This window comes from Diadema setosum, chromosome 8, assembly GCF_964275005.1.
Source record: "Diadema setosum chromosome 8, eeDiaSeto1, whole genome shotgun sequence".
Lineage (NCBI taxonomy): Eukaryota > Metazoa > Echinodermata > Echinoidea > Diadematoida > Diadematidae > Diadema > Diadema setosum.
Genome location: NC_092692.1, coordinates 6,915,963 through 6,933,211, shown reverse-complemented (window position 1 = coordinate 6,933,211; position 17,249 = coordinate 6,915,963). Strand labels below are relative to the sequence as shown.

Below are 17,249 nucleotides of genomic sequence, written 5' to 3'. Positions count from 1 at the left end.
CACAACACATGACAGGATAATGCTGTAGATTTCAGGGTCTTATTTGAAACCCAGGGCAGCCTCTTTAGTGATAGCACTGTTCTCCCCCAGAGGACCTTGCTCTTTATAGCCATTACCCCAGGATTACCCCAGGTACTCATCTGTACATCTGGATCAAGAAGGACAGATAAAATTGGTTGAAATTGTCACTGCTGATCAAAGGATACGTGAACTGGGCAAGACTATCTTTTCTATATATGATTTCAGAGTTTGTATCCACAATACTACATCACTGTTTTCATCGTTTAAGGAAATTAAGATCTTAAAGGAGTTGTGCATCACATTTCCTGTGTATCACATTTCACAATGTGATGCATCATTTCATTTGCATTACTTTTCACATCCATTTGCAATACATAGGATTAAATCACAAGAAATAATAATGATTGAATCACAAGAAAAAATTGCTTCATAGCAAAAACAATGTTTATTGAAGTGAAATCAACAGCAAGAGAATAAAACTGCTTACTGGTAGTTAAAGCATATTTAGAAGAGAGATTTTAGTTATTTTACTGCAGAAATTGTTGTGGTTAACTGTTGAGGATGATTTAATTTTGCTACAACACGCATTTCCCATAGACGCTTGCCCGAGTATGCTCAGGACTCATCCTCAACAGGTTAATATATGTGATCAACAAGAACCATTTTGAAAGCCTCTAATTTTATTGATGACATCTGTCTGCAGTGCATGGGAATTATATTGATTTTTTCCTCATGTCATTACTACTTTATATATCATTTCTTTTTACTCAGTTGCTATCAGAATTAAATGAAAACAGAAATTGGGCAATGAGTTTGTGATATGGGCATATGACATTTGATTGGTATTGCCCAGCTTTCGAAATCAAAAGGTATAAAAACACAGAAATGGCTTCCCATAACAGTTTTGTGTCAGGTGCAAAAAAATAAAAAATTAAAAAAAAATTAGAAAATGACATATAAGGAGACAGCACCTGCCCATGGCTTTCCATACTCCCAAGTCCTCCGCATAACCTTCACGTGAGAGGATACTCCCTTATGTGCCCTTAAGCCCCTTTTTAATGTGGATTGGTGCTGGATGCGGTCCACTGATCAGGGCCTTTCATGAACCACTCTAGGGCGGAGCCACCGTTTGCCACCGGCCACCGGCAGCGGCAGAAATTAGATTACATGGCTCATCAGCAAGTTGACCAAACTGATGATTTGTCAAGAATAATCATGCATGGGACAGTGATGACAACCTAAATTAACTCTTTTGACTCCCCAAAGATGTGGGGATAAGGGAAGAAAGTGATGAAGCCATTTCACATCATAAGGCAGAGGGGATCACTGGTTGAAATTAGGTGATGACAGATTAAAATCAACTGTAGATATGAACTGGGCATCTCCATTAAATTCTAGCATTGATGTTATCCCATCATATTCAATAAATATTTTTTTTATCTGCTATCCAACTACAATGACATTTTGTATCAGCTTTCTTGGAATTAAGCAACTATCCAAGGAAACAAGCACAACCAATCCCAAGCAAACTTTAGATATTTTTAGCAAAGAAGCATGATATGTTTTAGAATGTGGAAAGTGCGTCATATATCCTGACAAATGACAAAATAACTCCAATGTACAAATGAAATGCGGGGACTACTGTTAGTTGATAATCTGCCCCTTTCATTTGATTTGTGATTAAAAGATTCTAGATGTTTTAAAATGTTTGAAGTATGATTCATAATGCTTTGGTTTATGGATAATAACTAATATCTAGTAAAAGCATGAATTATCATCTTATGATGTTCTTTGAGATTTTCTTGGAATATCTTTTTCTCTTTTTTTTTTTTTGAATTCTTGATGTGATGGAAGATTTTACCATGCAGTCCCCACCATTTTCATGAAACCCTGTGTGTAGCATATTGAAGTATATTCATAAAATATATATAGGGATTCTTTTTTTTCTGACATTTGATCGGTGAAAGCCTATGGCAGTGTGGGTTCTGGCACATGGTGTGTGTGGTATTACAGGGGTTGCCACCTGTAAGCAGCGGTGGACAACAGGTCCCCACCTTGCCAGATATCCATGCCCTCTCATGCCAGCAGGAAGTGGATTTATGATGAGGATGACTGCACACAGGAATATGATGATGTAACCCCATTTCTGCTGACAGAGGCGACGACCGGCATCAGATTGTCCAGACAAGAAGTCTCCATCAACGAGAGGAGATATATGTATGCTGTAAAACCAGAAATTTTCCGTGTGTATAAATCTTTCACAAATTTCACAAGGAGCCAAGTTTTGCAAAAGGAATATGCACACAAGAGTTCTTGTCTGCACAGTGCATCAAATACCAGTGGCAATTTGTGACAGTCTAATACAGCGGAAAGGCCATCTGCTCCAATTTTCAAAAGTTTAATGCAACAAATGTTTCTGATTTTACAGTGTATTTTTCCTAAAAGTTATTTTAGAACAATGATAGATGAGTCTGATACTGTTGTAGACTTCAAACAGTGCAAAGTGAATGAGAACATCTACATTCAATAGATATCCCTGATTCAGTCATCTAGTTCCTGTCTCTACTGTCTGTTTATTCTATCTAGGTGAGTGGAATTCATGGGATGACACGATGTGGTTTGCTCGCCCTGGCAGGATGTTTTGACATCCGCTAAGATGGCGTTTTTGTTGGTTGTTGCTGCCAGATCCATGTTCTCTTCTTTTCATAGTTTTTTGAAAAACAAAAAATGAGAAATGTAACAGGCTGGCAGGTTGTTAGTCTTTGGGGACAGATTTTTCTTCATGACTCTGTAATTTTGAAACCATTCCAGGGACAAATGCTCATGAAATGTTGAAGAGTATACATATGTGTGGTTTTCACAGTTGTTTGAAAGAAAAATAAAAGTAAAATGCAACAGGCTTGCAGGTTGTTAGTCTTTGGGGACAGGTTTTTCATCATGACTCGGTTATTTTGAAAACAGTCCAGGGATAATGATAATGAAGTGTTGAAGAGGATATTAACCCATTCAGGACGGGCTGATTTTGCTACAACATGCATTTCCCATAGACACTTGCCCGAGTATACTTGGGACTCGTCCTCAACGGGTTAAAGTAGTATAGTACATTACCATCCCATAGCCTTTCCTCCAGCTAACTGAGCAGCTGCTTGCAGCCCTGTGTGTAAGTTGCAGATGTGAAAGTATGTGCGTTTTATAATCTCGTTTATATGATCTTGTGTTTCACAGTACTCCGCAAATTAATCTTTGTAGATACACAGTCAACTTTTTTTGAACCAATGCAATATAGTTTGACATTGCCAGAAATATGTAGGTGCTGAAGGGTTAAAGAAGGGGAATTCAATGAACATGTTGTATATGAGTGAACATGAAATGATGTTCACATTAACCATAACAAGACACAGTAAATGTAAACCTTGTAATATGCCAGATACAGATATGTGATTCACAGATGCATGTGATTACTGCAACCTGAGTCATTGACTCCTACATACTTAGTATTTCTTTCCTTCTGTTTTGACTCATGGCCACCCACAAAAAAAAATGTTAAAAAATGAGGAAGACATTTTTCCCCTCTGTCTGCAGAATTCATTAACTTAACCTGGTCTTTAATGTGTGAAGGTCGTACAAAATCAAACATTCATCAAAATCAGTAACTGTCTGACACAAACCCTTCACCATTCATGAAATGTCATAATCTAATTTGCCTTCATGATAGCATGGCCTGAATATTTGATCAGATTGTATTTGGGTTTCTGAGGTATTTTAGCCTTGTGTTCATTAATCTCCACTACCCCATTCCCCCTTTTTTTTTAATTTCTTTGCACTTTTGGCTTCCTCAAATCACCTTTAGCGCAAATAAAGTATTTGAACATGGGGAAAAATATGTCAAAAGAAATTGGCACAGTTTTGTTCGATATAGCTGACTGTGCAATGTTTCAGGCATTCAGGCATTCATAGAACCTCAGTGTCATGATCTAAGACAGTGTGTACCTGAAAGACACTAAGTGGATATGGGTCCCTAACAGAGGAATAATATATCAATAGTACAAAGGTAAAATATATTGGGCTAAAACATACCTTTTGAGTAAGTGCACTTGCATGTCTGCTTTTCAGTATCTATTTTGTTGTTATTGTTGTTGTACTACAATATCTTAAGGGAAGTGAAATTTTGCAGCATTTGTACTAACCAAAAATTATTCCTGATTAAAATGTGTGTAATTCACCATTTTAATTTTGCATCATAGCAATGACTACAATCATACCATGATGCCTTGCAGAGTAGACTGGACAGCATCGATAACCTTGATTCTGGTAATTTAGTCTGAATTGAAAGTTTATTGTGATGACATAACTCAAGGGTCATCTTTAGGTAATTTAGTTTCCCTGCCTTCTCACTCTATTTAGATATACATTCTTGCCTCTCAGTTTTCTTACACCTCGGCTTACTGTTTAAACCTCAAACATGGCAGAAAATGTTAGTATGTGTTCAATACAGATGTTCATATGTATGCCAAGGTTCTCAAGGTGCATTGAAATAACGTGACAAATACAGGGAGAATCCTGAATCATTGCTGGTCTGAAGTCCCCTTGACATGAGTCTAGAGGAAATGAAGCCAGCATAAAGGAAGAGAAACTAATGACTATTTCTCTTTCTGAATGTTGTGGAGACATCAATTGCATTTGGCTGGTCCGGAGGCACCTAGCACTAAGCTCAAATCTTCTATCTGGAAAGAAAGATAGGGAGGTAGAGAGAGAGTGCATCAGGGAGATCCCCCATAACTCTCTAGTAGCGACTCTGAGGAACAGGGTCCCAAGATGCCATGGGGGTAGGAGTAATTGGAAAAGCATTGTTTAGTTGCATCACTTGGTTGTGTGTTCATACTGTGATGTTGTCATGTCTCCCAAAAGAGCTGTATACATTCAGCCACCCTTTTACCCTCTCCTCGTATCACTCTAACTGCAGACTCAAGAGGGTTGTTGGGATGGGAGAGGTGGGGATGGGGTGCAGAAATGGTAACCATGGCAACATTTGCATCTTCTTTGTCTTTCTGTGAAGGTGAAGAAGCTTCCAGTGTGTTTGCACAACAGAAATGAACTTCATACTATCTTATAGGATATTTAAGTCATCTGCCAGTCATCACAAATTCAGGAAGAGAGATTATTACGCTACAATGATTAGAACAGGTGCAATTGATTTTGATGGATCATGCACCACCTATAAAAAAAAAAAAAAATGTCAGAGAAACTTTCTGAGGAAAATCAGAGTAGGAATCTGCTGGCAGGGACTACAGTATTTGGGTGTCTCCCTGAATACTGTGTGGTAATTAGAACCACCTATGTATTTGTTAACAATCTATAAGTCATGTACATTCATACTGCAATGTCATTGTCTTTCACAAATTTGTCATCTCTTCTGTTCTAACCCAAACCCCTCAACTCACCCTGCAGAAAAAAAATGCAGTTTTAACAATGCTATGATATTCTTTTTTTTTTTTCTTTCTTTTTTCAAGATAGGAAAACTTATGGCGAGTTTGTAGTTTAATACAGTCGGATAGGAAATTCCTGCTGACATGCCATAGTAATCATGCCATCATGAATATAATTGCAATTTTCATAAAATCCAGCCAGGATTCTGTCAAAAGTGAAATTTTAGGACGCCCACCCATAGTTGAGGGATTGGTTAGAAAGTGAGGCATAGAAAGAGAGAGGGGGGGGGGAGAGGATGGGCTTTAATTAACTATAATTCTATGTTATCTATACCACATAAGCCAACAATAAAGAAGGATTTATGGCAGGAATTTTCTTGCCATGTAAATAGATTATAATCATCACCCACATGCTCAAAGGGATGCTCGTAAAAATCCACCACTGCACACATCTCCTTGTTCCACCAAGGGCTTTCATCCGGTGCGGTTCATATCCTATGTCACAGTTAGACAGAAGCAAGCCCCCCTTTTTGGGCAGTTAATCTCGACTGACAAGGGAGGGGTTAAGCCAAGAGGAAATTGGCTGAACGTCCCAACGATCAGATTGTCACTTATAGTCTGTCCTGCCTCTTCTGCGAGGAAGTCAGAAGGTCATATCTTGATTATCATCATCACTATGGCAGGAGAAGTCGATCATGTTGCATCCAAGCTGTTCGATCACACCGGCTTGGTTTCCTCTCATAGATGCCCCTTAACAGGTGGTGGAAGAAGGGAAATTGATGGCATATTGTGTTAGGAGGTGGCTATTTCTTTTACCGTGTTGGACCATCTCCTGTTGGCTGTCTTTGACAATTCCAATTTTTAGGAAAGGTTTTAAGTCATCGTAAAGTGAAAAAAAAAAGAATCTTACCTTTTCCTATTTGTTGGTACTTTTTGTTGCAGTATTTGTGCTTATTCAGCAAGAGTTTTAGAGTGATGTGACGTGAAGAGAGTATGAAACTAGGATTTTATTCCAGATATGGACAAAAGTTTCACTGTTGTTTTTTTTATTTGCTCCAGAAGGGTTGTTGAAGGTGGGTCATTATTTCAAAAGTGTACCGAGCTACTTATCTAGTTAGGATATATATTTTTTTTTCTGTTTTACTCAGATGATTTGGATATGAACCCCTATAATAATTCAACTGTGAATGTAATGACATTTGTCCTGAATTTATGATATAATTCTTGATAAAGAGATGACAAAAATGTAGTAAATATGTTTGCTCCGTCATCATCATGGAAAGCAACAAGTGGAGAGTTTCTATACTAGCATGAAACACAGACCATGAGATTTCTGTTTCTCACCATATTTTCCTTCTTCTATTTCTCTCTTTCTTTCTCTCTGCCTCCATCTCTGTCCTTCCCACTCTCTTTCCCACTTTGTATCACCTTCAGGAGTTGGAGGCAAGTTCTTCAAGTGGTCCAAGGGAGCCCAGATCAGGGGTAACCTGGACCTCCTGGAGCTGTGGATCCATGAGAAGGACCTCAAGCTACAGGTGCGATTCCTGCAGAAGGTCTCCTCGGCAACAGACCTACTGGCCACACCCAAGTTGCAGCTCGCTCAGGTGAGACATCAGTCAAAGTGTAAGAGAACATTTACACACTCCAATTTGAAATGACAGAGTTTTGGTCTGCTCATGAAACATACATTTCCCACTAACTCTGTAAAAATGACATAACACACTGGTCAGTGCTCAAGTTATTTTTTCTTCTCAGTATCATGCCATTCAGTTAAAACAAAGAAAATAATTGATGAACATTTATTATTTGAACCTTCATGTTTCTGTACATAGATTTTTATCCAGCATAACATATGTTCCCCCCCCCCAAAAAAAAAGAATATATATATATATATATATATATATATATATATATATATATATATATATATGATACTAATGATGATTTTAGCAAAAATTCTAATAGATTGCTTGTTTGAAGCAATTTTGGGGCACAACTATCTCTCATTAAAGTGTTCTGAAAGATTGTATCATATTTGGGGGCAGTGCACACTGGAAACATGAAGTTTACCTGACATCCCTGAAAAGTACCTTCACTGTGGAAATACCCATATACATTTGTGAAGAGATTGCTTCAGCTGCATATACGTATGTGGAAAAATATCTGATGTATTTCCCCCCAAGAATTTGACAAGTGCCTCCAGTACACTTTCAGTACCCCAGTATTTCTTGGCTCAGTGTCTGTCAGATCCAAGGTCAGATTCTTTGGCAGTGACTGATGCTATTTGTTAGTGTACCTCTAGCATGGGTGCTTTCTGTTTGTTGTCGTTTTTGTAGCTGATTCGCATGGTATCTTCATGTTATAAGATATGCTACTGCTAGGAAGACAGAAAACTTCCTGATCATCTCCCTGATGAAGCGGCCTCTGAGTGATTTGTCTTAGGCTGCTTTGATATCAGATGGCTAGATCTTTATTTTTCAGTAGCAGACAGCAGATCCTTACAGAACTCATCTCTATTTCTGGCTAGATCGATTATAAATTAATGTGACCTTTTAACCCACAATTAAAGAAGTGAGGCAACAATAAATACATTTGCACTATACCTCTGTACTAATCTGTTTAGGACATGCAAAACCAAGGGACCCCACTGTATATGAGTATGGTGATAATCAGCAATTTATTATAGTTGAATATCCCTACCTGCTAGAAAGTAAGTGCGATAATAATGAAAATTGTATATTACCCTACACTTATATTCATTCTAAGAGGATGTTCAAGATGTCTGCAGAAGGGAATGAGAGTGATGTGTTGTAATGTATAAGAATGGAGAAACGATCTGATGATATGGATTGCTGACAGTGGTCATTCCATTCTCAAGAATGATGGTGGTGATGGTGATGGTGGTGATGATGATGATTGCCATAGTAGACACTTGTGCATCTCTTCACTGGCATGTTAATTAAGGATTCTTAACTCCTACTGGCTCAGCTTTAAAGGGAATATCCCTCAGCGATCTGCATTGCATTAAAGAGGTTTTTTACTAGGAATATTCATCAGTAATGAAGGATTAACATTTTCTGCCAGCTGTAAAATATGTGTGCATAATGTGTATTGCTACATAGGTTTCATTATATTGTTTCTGTTTTGAAATGTGATACAGCTCGAAAATTATCTCACCATCATTGTAATCCAGGTAATTAAAGTATTATAAGGATTTTGACTTAGGCACTTTTTTAGATGGGGTAGATATGGATAGTTTGAATTTCTTAAGGCCTGCAAGGTTGAATGTCCTACATATGGGATAAAACAGATTTTTTTTTTAAATGGCAATCTACACTGACTCTTCCTCTTCATCTCTGACCACTGGTAGGCGGAGTGGAGCTCCCTACGGCGAGACTTCCCTGCCCTCAACCCGGCCCAGATACATCAGATCCTGAGCGAGTATGACATTGGTGGCTCGCAGGCCATGCGACCCCGGGGCTGGTTCCCCCCACCCAAGGAAGTGGAGGCTGCATTGAAAACAGGTGGGCAGGAAATCTTCAGCTTTTCCCTATTCCCTTATCCCCCACCCCCATGCTACTCCCCCTCCTCTCACCCTCTCTCCTGGTCTCCATCTCTCTAACTCCCCCCCCCCCCCCACATTCTCTATCTCTCACCCCATATAACCTCTGCACATCATGAATTTGTCTCATTTTTATCAATTAAAATCAATATGAAGAACATTGTATGAATTACTTAACATTTCCATCAAACATTGACCAAAATAAAACCAAACCAAAGGCATTTCACTTTGTCTCAAGTTTAGTTAGCTTGATTGCTATGAATTTAGCAGTTCTAATGCCAGCCTTTTGTAATCACTTCAGAAGTAACCATGCTTCAAAATGAACCATCATATTGGTATGCGGTTGCATATTGTCCTTAAAATTGTTTTTCTCACAACCCTATAAATGTGTTCTCTGAGCAAATGCTAATAATCATCCATAATTCATGCACGTGATCCCAAGCATGAAGAGACACATCTTAAGTCACAAATTCTCACTGCCAATATGGGATTGTGCTATAGGGGAGTTAACATTTATTTTTACTGCTGATCTGATATGTTTTATCATGATGGCTACAAAGTAATTGGATTAATTGGCTTCAATACACACATTAGTCTCAGTGGAATACAATCGTTAAAGTGTGCAGTTGCTGGAAATGTTGAAGCAACAGAGACTGACTTCATTATCAAATTGACTTGGTAATCTTGTGCGCCAGGGGAATTGTGTTAGTATGTGATTGTTTGATAGGCTTACGAGGCTTACCACTTACAAAACATATTCCCCCCAATTAAAGTGCAGTTTGAAAGCGGAGAAGGTCAAATTCTTTTGTTGATGATGCTGTAGGTCATATTCAAACCTATCATGTGACATATATGACTAATTGAAATATCCTTTTGTCATCACATTACATATCACTTGTTATGATGTAAATACAGACTACATGTATTATGGCAAGAAATTGTTGTGATCCTGGATTTTCTTTGGAAGAGGTCGTATGCACTTTAATGCATTTCATCACAAATTGCGAACGATTAAAGAAACAGCACTGCACTTGATCAGACTGCTAATAGCAAGTTATTTTGTGACAGCTGATTCAGCAAATGGATTGATGAGTGTCAAGTTACTCATGAACAAGGCCCCAGCGAAAGGTTTCAGTTTTGCTACAATAGCATTCTTTTCCCACAGTAGCTGTGCATCTTGTGCAAACACAAACACACGCATACAAAACAAATGCTCTAAATGAAATCTGCCCTTTACATGTATAAAGTCTTAAAGGGAAGGTATAGTTTTGGTTAAGATGGGGATTCTGATTTAACTTCTTGCGAGATGATTTTGAATCACTGATATATATAATTCTAAGAGAAATTAAAAGTCTATGTGGTGAAAATTGGTTTTAAATGGCTGAGATATCAAAAAACAAAGTAAAACTAATAAAAGATGGGTCCTACCTTTTATTACGACATCTTTGTTTTTGTATATCTCAGATATTTCAAAACCGATTTTCATCAAATAAACTTTTAATTCCTCGTAGAATTGTACACTATGTAATATTTTGCATAATCAATTTCAGATTATCTCGAAGAAAGTTAAAATCTGAATCCCCATCCCCACCAAAACTATACCATCCCTTTAATGCAAGATATCGAGGTGGCTTCTTTAAGAATTTTTTTTTTTTTTTTTTTCTGGCGTCAGTTTTTCCTGCAATGTTGTCCTCACAGATTTTATCAGCCTTTCCTCTGAGCAAATGTTCAATGCCCACTGGACACACGATGACAAGGATGATAAGGCTAGCTATTACATCTGTACAGGACATGGCTGTCACATTCATTATGCTACCTGCGTTTACCCAATAACTGTGCATCTTTCAAAGTCAGGAGATTATTATTGAGAGCATGGACCACACAAAAATTCACGGTCTCACTGTTTATTACACAGTTGTTGTTTTTTCCAGAAGTCATGCCTTTGTACCCCCAAACAAGAGTTACTTTGTTGGTATTGAATAATAAATAGCTGTTGACAGTGTTTTGGTTATTTCCAGTATTCATATGAATACTTGTAGAAAAGAAAATGATTCTCCATTGTAGACGTTCATCTCTGAACTCTAATCTCACAGAAGAAAAGGATTAGTCTTAGTACAGACATGTATGCCCATTAACTGTGGCCTTGCACATTCTAAACATTTGTTGATATATGTAAATGATCTAGATAATGGACAAGCAAAGTTTTTTTATTCATGTTTTTATCGCTATTTATGCCTCCACGATGAAGTGTCACCGAAGGCATAATGTTTTCAGGTTGTCTCTTTGCTTCGAGAGGATTACAGGCACTTGTTGTAACTAATCCCTCTGGATAATCAGGGTGTTGATGTGTTTTCCACTTGTCTCATGTACAGAGGACATCCTGGTGAGCTTTGATGACCACCCACCGCTGGTCCTGCCCTCAGACGCCTTCCAACTGGACCTCGGGTGTGATGTCTGTGGGCTCATGCCGGGCTTCAAGAGCACCCTTCAGTCATTGCAGAAGGAATTCCCCAAGATACGTGTCAAGACAGGTACATATCCCTTCCCTTCATCCTCACTTTGTTACATTAACTCCTTCCTGTGTCTGTTTGACCTTCACACCACATCAAATTACATCCATCATTGTAAGCAATGTGGCAGCATTATCAATTGAACTGCTTTTTTTTTACCAGCTTAATATCAGGAATGTGGCACCAAAAACAACAACAACAACAACAACAACAACAACAACAACAACAACAACAACAACAACAACAACAACAACAACAACAACAACAGCAACAACAGCCACATCAACAACAGCAACAACAACCCAAAACTGTTAGGTCACAGTAAATGGCAATCTATGCATATCCTCTTCGTATCACAGCTTTTACATTATGCGTAGAAAATCATATTCAAAACATCTGATTATTCAGGAACGTGAAACATTCTGTCATACCATATGACCACTCTTCAGTGGAAAGTCCAGATAATGCTATAATTCATAATTTGATTAATTGATTGATTGATCTTTGTTCATTTGAATGAAACGGTATATGGCTCAGAAGCAGAGATTCATATCTGAGCATTTTCCCATTGTGGTAGAAAAACATTATTTTCAAATCAGGACATTTTATAACAGGAATGGAATAAAATCTTAGAAGAAGCCAGGCTGCAAATTTGATAGTATGATAGCTAACTTGTATGATATATTACCTGGCATTACAAATTGTTTGTGTTTTTTTTCTACCAGATTTTGGAGTTTTGGATGCAGCATTGTTTGATGAGGGAGACACGATAGAAGAGACAACGGGACCGGAAGAGGATACGCCGTCGAAAGATGGACGAACCTCTAAGGATGGCCCCCAGCCAAGGTCAAGGTGCTCCTCTTGGCCACAGAATGAAAAGGACGTTTCATCAATTCTTGACGAGAAGAACAGCAGTGGCAAGAAGGTGGCGAGTGGGGATGTTGCATTGTCACGGCAACAGAGATGCCTCAAGAAAATGCAGGAGATGGATGAAAACGGGGAGGTCAACAACAACGTCCGGAACATCCGGGCACGTGGAAAGGTGCAGAGGCAGTCGTCCTTGTCAGCAGTACCGGTTACAAAACCACCAAGGACGCATCCTCCTCTTACCAAGAGTTACAGTCTGCCGGCAAGCACGTCTGAAGATGCGGCCATCGATCAGAGAACACATCTCAGCAATGGTAAGAAGGATGAGGAACCTCCCAGTAACGCGTTGACCAACGATCGCCGCCAGGAGCAGCAGAACAAGACCGTGAAGCCCATCCTGAAGACGAAAAAGGCCAAGAATCACAGAATGGACATGGAGAATGGAATATCTCCCATCACACAGGATGTCATCCCAGAGGAAGACAGTGAGGTCTTTCTACCATCTCCGCCTTCAGCAAAAAGCAAACCAGTCCCACCTCTCGTACTACCAAAACCTCCATCTCCGCCAGATTCTCCCGATGTCAGAGTTGCAGCATCATCGCCATCTCGAACACCAACATCTCCTTCCAAGAAGCAGTCGCTGCCTCCCCCTCCTCCTCCTAAACCCAAATTCAGGCCAGCGGTCAATGGCCATAACCTGCCCCGATCCCCGTCCCCACACACCAATGGCAACGTGGATGTGGGTCTCCTGGCCCCGCCCGCCGGGTTTGACTCCTCCCCGGAGGAGAGAAAGAGGAAGGAGTTAGCAAAAACCAAGTCTGCAGAAACTGGGGATGGAAGAGCTGAGGTTTCAGTTGAATGTGGAAGTGCAGGAGAATTGGTGAGGAACAGCAGGATGGAGGATAGAGAGTCTCCAAGCAACAACACCAGCAATAACAATGTGGACCTTGATGGAGAAGCTCTGGAGGAACTCCTCAGGGGAATTGACAATCAAGGTAATTGTAGACGTAGATGAGTAAGGTGTCCATTCATATGATAAGTGATCTCTCCCTCACTTCACAGCATAGATCAATGAACTCACTTTAGGGCAGACAGAGGAATGCACTTGATCCATCCAAAAGAGTTTGAATGGTGCAAAAGCAATTCCAAGTTCTTATTTGCTTTAAACAGCAAATTCTTATAGCACTAAAATACTTAAGAGTGTAAACCTGGTGAGTCATGTGCTAGTCTATAAAAATGTCAACATCTCTTGTAGATAGCAGCGTAATGAACTACATGGAGACAGATACAAAGAATTCCTGGATCTGCCCCTGCGTGGGGTTATCATCATTCATCAAGTGAATGTACTTGCTGACTGTTATAGGTATTTGCTTGCACATTCTTTTTGCCCAAGGCCTTAAGATTGAAAACAAATATGGAAGAAAAAGTATGTCTTCATTCATTTCTCTTTGGTTTGAGCATACTCTTATCACTAATTTCCAGATGCAAGGTACTGTGTATATTGAACTGTTCTGAGCAAGTTCTTTTTTATCCTCCTCATCTTTCCTCCATTCTTGACCCCCTTCCACAGAGCACAGTGACCTAAGCTTCTGGCAGGATGACCGGCCCGGCTCGGAGTCCACTGGCAGTCTCCCCACCCCCGAGAGCTGGACCAATGATTCGCCCAACAGCGAGTGGTCATCCTCATCCTCATCATTCCGGGAGAGGAAAGACTCCATCGATGATGTCTTCGTGGTGGACCTAGAGAAGGGAGAAACTGGTCTAGGTCTTGGGCTGGTGGATGGACTGGTAAGACCCTGCATGGACACTCTTTGTAGAGGATGAGACTGGTTGACTAAACAGCGCCATCACCTGGCCACCATTGACAAGCCATTACAGAGTTGGCTGCTACAAGTGGTCAGCTTACTTTATTTACAATCTACAATTTACAATCTACAATAACCCCCTGCTGGACAGTTGCCCCTTTCAATTATTACTTGGGAGCGAATTTATAGAATAGAATTTTTACATCTGAGAAATTTATAGTGGTGAGGAAAAATTGTTGTTACACTAGATGAAAACAGTCTATGGGGGCACTTCATTTTGGCTACCTTGGGCATTGCTCTTACATAAGTTTGTATCCAATTTAAATTAATATGCAAATATCATATTGAAGCACATTGCCAGCATATGATGTAAATAATCCATTGAAGGTAACCTTCCAAAGACTTTGAATAGTATATCACTATATTTTGTTTGTCTGCTTCATATTGTCTAACATTGTATAGTTTGATATGAAGCAATTTTTTTTTCTGCTTGTGATAAGGATGAATTTATAGGCGTCAGTTTGAAGCAATTTTGAAAATGATTTAACCTATCCTGCTTCTGTTAAATGATGATGTTATTCAGTAATAGATATTAAACCAATTACTCTAAATTCGTGTTGCTCTTTCCCTGGCCCCTTCATCCCTTCCCACAGCACACAGTCCTAAGATCGCCAGGCATCTACATTTGCAAGGTCTTGCCCGGAGGCTCGGCCAACCAGTGCAGGCGACTGAGGGTGGGAGACAGGATCCTGGCAGTTAATGGGACCAGCTTGGTTGGCTCAGACTATGACAGGTAAGGGTTCCCACAAAAAGAGGGAGAGCTAAGCAGTTATGGGGTTGGATGATCTGTGAAGATATGGATGGACATATGGACTTCCTACATAGATATTCAGGTAGACAGGCTTATGAATAGACAAGTATGTGATATGCCAGTGAGTGAATGAATGAATGAAAGATCAAACTGATAGACATACAGACAAATACACAAGGAAGATCAGCTAAGGATAGATAGATAACTAAGGTCATGAGTGCATACATATGATACATACATGATATGTATTATACATAATATAAGATGGTGCAGTGTCCACTGATAAGAAATTATGGCATGTAGAAGCAAGGAGAGGGACTTGTGATTAGATAAGAACAGAAATAGACATATTTTGATATTAATTTGATGTAAATTTGAAAAACAAACAAGCAAACAAACAATTAAAATATATATGTTTCTATATCGCTGGCTGAGGGCACCATCTGGTTCAAAGATTTGAGCCTAGATAAAAACCAAACAATCAATTTTCATGAAGTATAAAGTTTATTTAATCAAAAGTTGATAGATTTATAATCATTGTGCCAAATATTTGGTCAAATTGCACCACTTTGGTTTTGATTTTTAACATTTTACTGAAAATGAAAATAAAATTTACACCATAATGTAGAGGAGGTCAAGTTCTACAATGTAATACCAATAATTCAGTACCCCAAAATTGTGATGATGACCTTCTGGTTCTTATACAATGATATGACCTTCATTTAACTGCCAGAGTACATCGCAAAGGGTGTATGAAGGTTGAAGTTACTCACTGTTTATGCCCTTGTCTGGGTTGTACTGCTGAAAGTTAAAAACAAAATGACTAACATTGCTGAGTAACATGTGGCTCCCCTGCAGTAATCCTGGCTAATCCCCAATACCCTTGTTTTCTCACAATAAGTGGGTAGACTAATCTCATAGGATGGAAGATAAACAAGAATTTCAGCAAAAGAGAAACCAACAGCATCCACACAAATTTCACTGTAATATTTGCCTTTGTGGAAGTAGATGTAAGTTTTGCAAGCATGACTGACCATGACCTGAAACATGAAATATGTATTTGTTTCCTTAAGGTAGTTTTTGACTTCCATAGGCCTGGCTTACATTGCAAAAGCCCATGATATCAAACCTACAGAGCTGGTATGCAGACATAAGATAATGATTCATTACTGCCATCCGTTCCTCATAGGCAAAAAAAAAAAAGCATTGTAGGCAAAAGCAACCTTTGAAATACACTGTATGCCCCCATAAAAATGGAGCAAACAATGAGCAAACAAATTTTCTCAACAATATGCCAACTCAGTAAAATGACAGTCAACCAAGGTTCAGGAATGATGATTATTTCCTTGAAGACAGTGAGCTGGATTTTGTTGTTGTTTATAATTTCCCTACACTTGTGTATGAAGTCAAAGTTTAGAGTGTTATGTAGTACATAATCTTAAAAGCACCCTCTTCCCCTCTATGTGTGTGTGTGTTTTTCAAATTGGCATTTACAGTCTATGTAGAGTCACATAGCACATACATCAGTAACAGTAAAGAGCTTAATGACTGCAAGATGCATTCATAGCAAGGACGCCACCTGCTGGTGAAAATTTGGCCAGTCGCACAGCTCTAAACAGTTCTAGAACAGAGGCCCATTACAATAGAATTTTGTCGCAGGGAATGGAGTGGGGGATTTCTACAGTTTCATCCTGTTATGGCAATTTAAAGTAATCTCTCAAATTGTCTGCTCAGAACTTTATCATCTTTAGAAATATCACGATCCATGCATTCCATTTTCATTTTTCCTCTAATCCCTTTCATCTTTCCAGTGCCATGAACCTGATTAAGGACAGCGGCAACAGACTGCGCATCCTTGTTGGCAAGTCAGACAACAACGTCGCCATGAAGATAACAGCCTCCAGTTGCTAGTGTTCGAGTTGTGGTGACAGACTGCCAAGCCAGATGTGGTGCTGTGTCTCTACCTCTCTCTCTCTCTCTCTCTGTAATGATTTAAACATCGTTCACTACCGAGAAGGGTAGTGCATCATAATCAAAACATAATATTATCAAAATGTTGCTTTTCGTGAAAATGAAAAAGTCAAAGTAAAACACATATTACACTATGGCCTATATGAGAGACTAGTTTGAAGAAGATTTTGGGAACAAAATATTTGACCAAAGCAAAACTGTTTCATGGGATGAAGAAAAAATAGCAATACTGTCTTAGTATGTTTTGGATTAATATGTTTTCTTCCCCAATGTCTC

General features: G+C 39.1%; 1 protein-coding gene across 1 annotated transcript in view; it reads left to right on the top strand.

Moving 5' to 3' along the window:
• Positions 1-16,942, top strand: part of LOC140232013 (ras-associating and dilute domain-containing protein-like) — a 34,330-nt gene extending 17,388 nt beyond the window's left edge. Inside the window, exons 5-11 of the mRNA XM_072312164.1 lie at positions 6,882-7,051; positions 8,818-8,971; positions 11,382-11,540; positions 12,245-13,381; positions 13,957-14,174; positions 14,845-14,984; positions 16,814-16,942. Of these exons, the coding sequence (XP_072168265.1) occupies positions 6,882-7,051; positions 8,818-8,971; positions 11,382-11,540; positions 12,245-13,381; positions 13,957-14,174; positions 14,845-14,984; positions 16,814-16,913 (2,078 nt within the window). The 3' untranslated portion in view covers positions 16,914-16,942. The remainder of the gene's footprint in view (positions 1-6,881; positions 7,052-8,817; positions 8,972-11,381; positions 11,541-12,244; positions 13,382-13,956; positions 14,175-14,844; positions 14,985-16,813) is intronic.
• The last annotated feature ends 307 nt before the right edge of the window (positions 16,943-17,249 follow it).